A 5,690-nucleotide genomic window follows, 5' to 3' on the forward strand; every position below is an offset into this window, starting at 1 on the left:
ATATATATATATATATATATATATAGATTTAGACCGTAGTTGGATGTACGATAGGAATTTTCCTGGAAGAAAGGGTCTTAAACAACGTTTTGCTAACAAGGTTGAAGACTTTCTGAATTTTGCGAGAGTGCAAAAAATTGTCCAAAATGAAGGGGGAATGAGATGTCCATGTTGTTTATGTCGATGTAGACGGTTTAAAAGTGAAAATGAAATAAGAGTGCATTTGTATGCAAATGGATTTATGCCTAACTACTGGATTTGGACTAATCATGGAGAAGAGTCTCCGGCGGCGCCTAATACTAGTACATCTATGGAGAATTATAACACAGGTCCTTCAAGTAGTACTACCATGTTAGGTATAGATTATTATAACTATCAACACTTTGAGGCGATGAATGATATGATCTCGGATGCTGTTGGGGTTAATTTGTCATTCAATGAAGATCAATATGACGATACCGATGGACTTCCCAATGAAGAAGCTCAGAGATTTTATGGTCTTTTGAAAGAGACAAATAAACCGTTGTTTGAAGGTTCTTCAAACTCAAAGTTATCAATGTGTATTAGACTATTAGGTCTAAAGTCTCAATTTCATGTTCCTGATTTAGCTTTGGATTTCATGACTAAAATGATGCTAGATGCAACACCTGTTAGAGATGGTTTGCCGCAAAGTTATTATGATGCGAAACGGTTAGTGTCAAAGTTAGGATTAGGTGTCAAGAGGATTGATTGTTGTGTTAAAGGTTGCATGTTGTATTATGACAATGAATTTGGTATGAATGATGCTAACTTAGTTGAATGCAAATTTTGTCAACAACCAAGGTATCACCAAAGGAATAACTCTAGGGTAAGTAGGGGAAAATCAATTCCAAGGAAAGCAATGTTTTACCTACCTATTGTATCAAGATTGCAGAGATTGTTTGCATCAATACAAACTGCAGGAAATATGACGTGGCATTATGAGAATAGAAGAAATTCAAGCGAGTTGCGACATCCGTCTGATGGTCAGGCATGGAAACACTTTGATCAAATGCATCCTGATTTTGCGTCAGATCCACGCAATGTAAGACTTGGATTATCCTCAGATGGATTTACGCCGTACATACAAGCATCGTCTACTCCTTATTCTTGTTGGCCGGTTATTGTTACTCCTTACAATCTTCCTCCTAATATGTGTATGTCTAAACCTTATATGTTCTTAGCTGCTGTGATACCAGGTCCTTCTAATCCTACAACTGGTATTGATATTTTTTTACAACCTTTGATTGACGATTTGAAGAGGTTGTGGAATGGTGTCTTGACATATGATATTGCTCGGAGAGAAAATTTTATGATGAGAGCTGCATTGATGTGGACCATTAATGATTTCCCCGCTTATGGGATGTTGTCAGGATGGGGCACCCATGGTAAATTAGCTTGTCCTATTTGTATGGAAGATACAAAAGCATTTACTTTAAAATTTGGCGGGAAAGCATCGTGGTTTGACTCGCATCGTAGGTTTTTACCTGCTGATCATGCATTTAGAAGGAACAAAGCTGCATTTATGAAGGGCTATGCAGAAAGTCTAGGACCCCCGCTTAAGTTGACATCAGAACAAGTTTGGAATAAAGTAAAAGATATGCCAAAGGTACATGTTGTTAATGGTGTGGCCTGTAAACCACAAGGTTATGGACAATGGCACAATTGGACAAAAAGATGTATTTTTTGGGATCTACCGTATTGGAAAGATAATCTTTTGAGACATAATCTCGATGTAATGCATATTGAGAAAAATTTCTTTGACAACATATTTAATACTGTGATGAATGTGAAAGGAAAAACAAAAGATAATGACAAAGCCAGAAAAGACATAGGTATATATTGCAGACGACCAGATTTGTTGTTGGTGGAACAAAACGGCAAGACCCTAAAACCTCGTGCGAATTACACTTTATCTACTGATGAAGCCAAATCTGTTTATCGTTGGATCAAAGAGCTGAAGACGCCTGACGGTTATTGTTCTAATTTGGCAAGATGTGCTGATGTGGAAAATGGGAGGATGCATGGGATGAAAAGTCATGATTGTCATATATTTTTAGAGTGTTTACTTCCTATTGCCTTTAGTGCTTTACCGACACATGTATTGAACCCACTTATTGAAGTGAGTCAATATTTCAAGAATTTGTGTTCTTCAACACTCTATGATAAAGATCTCATCAAGATGGAAAATGACATTCCGATCATTCTATGTAAGTTGGAGAAAGTATTTCCTCCTGGGTTTTTTGATTCCATGGAGCATCTCTCAGTGCATCTTGCAAGTGAAGCTAGGCTTGGTGGACCAGTTCAGTATAGATGGATGTATCCATTTGAAAGGTGATATATATATACATATACTTGATTTTCAATATACTTCAACTTATATATACATGGAGCTTATTGTACATCTCTTTGTATATTATAGGTTCATGGGTTATTCAAAACGGTCGGTGAAAAACAAAGCTAGAGTTGAGGGCTCAATTTGTTCATCTTACCTTCACCGTGAAACAACACACTTTTGTTCTCATTATTTCAACAACGAAACGTTGTCACCAGTTAACGGAAGAAACGCTACTGATAGTGTTATACGTCATCCACATGCTTTATCAGTTTTTTGCTTGTCTGGTCATCATGCTGGTAGGGATTTTCCGATTTTCTGGCCAAGCGACAAAGTATTTAATGCGGCACATGTTCACGTTTTGATTAACTGCACCGAAGTTAAACCATACATTGAGTACGTTTCAAATTTCTCTTCATATTAATTATATTTAATTATATGATTAAATTGATATTCACCATATATATGGTCATCGATCAGGGCATTTTTAAATACGGGACAATCATCTGATGATATACATTCAAATTTCCCATTATGGTTTCAACAACAAGTGCATCTCGAAGAACAAACTCCTATCAACATCCACTTAAGGCACTTATCTATGGGCCCGAGTAGAAGTTTCAAAGAATGGCACACCTATTACGTCAATGGATACAAATTTCACACCGAATCTTGGACTGAAGGAAAAGAAACAATTAATAGTGGAGTTTGTATGAAAAGTGTCTCTGATAGTGGTGTAGTAGAAGATTTCTATGGCATAATTGAGCATATTTACGAAATTGACTACACGTTCCTAGATTATGCGAAAAAAGTGGTGTTGTTTTACTGTAAGTGGTTTGATCCATCTAGCAGAGGAACTAAAATAAATTTGATATCCAATACTGTAGACATTCGTATGAGCAAAAAATATCCACGGTTTGATCCATTTGCCCTGGCCCATAATGTAAGACAAGTCTATTATGTTCCTTATCCATCAACTGTCAGAAGCAAACAAGGTTGGTGTGCTGCAATCAAAACAAGACCAACGAGTGGAATCGAAGAAGTTGAAGCAGGTCAAAATGAAGAAGTTGCATTTCAAATGGATGAAATGTCAAATTTGGATCATGTGATTGGAGATGAGACTATTAGTCAACTTTGTCATGAGTCACACATTGGAGAAGAAGTTGATGAACAAGAAATAGATGAATTAGAGAATGATGAAGGCAATGACTTAATTCACTCATCAAATGACGACGACGATGATGACGAAGACGAAGACGAAGACAATTAATTAATTATATATATATGTGTGTTTCTATATCTATAATATTATATATTGTAATTGAAATGAACGACACCTTATATATATATTTTTATATTTTATATATATTTCTTTATTTATGTCAGTGTTATAATTTATTTATGTATACTTCATTATTAATTAATCTTATGTTAATTGTATACACACATATATTATATTATATATATGTATGGATATGGATATATATATATATAGACATGGCTTCAGTGTCGGGAGTAGGAGGATCTGCAGGAGGATCAGGAGGTTCGGATGGATCGGGAGGAACAGGAACGGCGGCAATACGAGGAATATCCAAAACATCACGTGGTAAGAAAAAAGTTGCTAAACGTGTTGTTAATGACCCATCTCTCATGCCGATGCCGTCCATTGGTACTAGTGGTGGAGCTATTCCTCTATATCCGGAGGTCCCAGTAGAGCCTTATACCTTAGACGAAATAATGGATCCCGGATGTGTTGATTGCTACAACCGCATTGTCATCATTCCAGAAGGAGATGGGTATGTAAACTATGATTGATTAAATATTTCATTATTATTGCAATGTAAATACATTATTAATTTTATTAATTTATTTTTATATTTAATTTGCATATAAACTTTGAAGATATCTTCCTTTTAAATCATCTGCAAAGGCAATTGCTGAAGTCATACAAGAGAAATATAAAAAACCATGGTTGTCTTGGGGTGAGATAAAAGAGGATAAGACACCTCAAATTAGGGAAGTTGATCAGTTTTTACATTGTTTCAAAGTAAGTCATTAGATTAATTTATTTAATTACTATTTATTTATACATTTGATTAATTTACTGAATTACTAATTATATTTTTAATATTTTTTAAATTTCAACAAACAACAGACCAAATGCACTTGGAAAAGAGAGCATGATGCCGCAGTTTTGGCTTCATTTGACCATCGCTTTTCAAAGCGTCTCTCATCTATGTTGGCTTACGCACGTAATAAGGGGGAGGAAAAACGGCCTAATTGGATTGGTGAAAATGTTTGGACTGCTTTGTGGAGGAAATGGAACACAGATGCTTACAAACAGAAGAGAGAAAAAGCAAAGACTAATAGAGCATCTGAGAGGGGTACCAGTACTCATAAGGGAGGTTCCATGTCTGCTGGAGAAATTAAATATTATATGGTAATTTATTATTATTTATAATATATATCTATTAATTTATATTCAATTAATCATCACATTTCACCAACTTATAAACTTGACATTAATTTAATATTTTAGGAAAAGCAACTTGGAAGGGAGGTCACTCAGGCTGAGATACATCGCTATCTTCATGTTAATCCTGAAACAAATGAGTATACTGATGAATTATCAAAAAATATTCAGGTAATTATTATATATTAATTGTTATATATTAATTAGACCTATAAATTATTATATATTAATTATTAACTATTTTATTTTTTTATTTTTAATATAGGAACAACTTCAACAAATCATGAAAGAATGGGATGATCATCAAGCTACTCTTCCTCCTGCTCAGCGAGCTGGTCCAGTGCAGCGGAAACAATATGAGACCGCAAGTTTTATGCACATCAGTGGTGGCAAGTACAAAGGGCGTGTGCTGGGTGCCGGTAGTTTATCATCAACCTTTAAGAAAGGTCCAACCGGCTATATTCAGACTGAGACGTCTTCTTCTTATGCTAGTACGGATCGATCTCATCGTCCGTCGATAGATAATGATCTTGACCAGTTAAAGAAGCAATGGGCAAGGGAGCAAGAAGAAAAGACACAACAGCTGATACAAGCCGCAATTGATAAATTGAATGAGGAGTGGAAACAAAAGTTTCAAGAGCAGCAGCAGCAGTTTCAGCAGCAACAACAACAATTTCAACAACAACAATTTTCATTTCCTCCTGTGTTTCATCAGCAGTTCCCGCCTCGGCCTCAATACTTGCCTCAACAACCACTATTCCAGCAGCAACAAAATTACTCTCAATACTCCCAGCAGCAGCAACCGCCTCCAAATTTCCAACAGCAACACCAGGATCCTCCGAACTCTGCCTTCCAGCAACAGCA

At 35.8% G+C, this 5,690-nt stretch overlaps 1 protein-coding gene across 1 annotated transcript in view; it reads left to right on the top strand.

The window, feature by feature from the left end:
* LOC140919366 (uncharacterized) overlaps positions 1 to 5,690 on the top strand; it is a 9,109-nt gene that overhangs the window by 821 nt on the left and 2,598 nt on the right. The window contains exons 2-3 of the mRNA XM_073365375.1: positions 3,849 to 4,149; positions 4,256 to 4,400. Of these exons, the coding sequence (XP_073221476.1) occupies positions 3,851 to 4,149; positions 4,256 to 4,400 (444 nt within the window). The 5' untranslated portion in view covers positions 3,849 to 3,850. The remainder of the gene's footprint in view (positions 1 to 3,848; positions 4,150 to 4,255; positions 4,401 to 5,690) is intronic.

This window comes from Cicer arietinum, chromosome 2 (genome assembly GCF_000331145.2).
Source record: "Cicer arietinum cultivar CDC Frontier isolate Library 1 chromosome 2, Cicar.CDCFrontier_v2.0, whole genome shotgun sequence".
NCBI lineage: Eukaryota > Viridiplantae > Streptophyta > Magnoliopsida > Fabales > Fabaceae > Cicer > Cicer arietinum.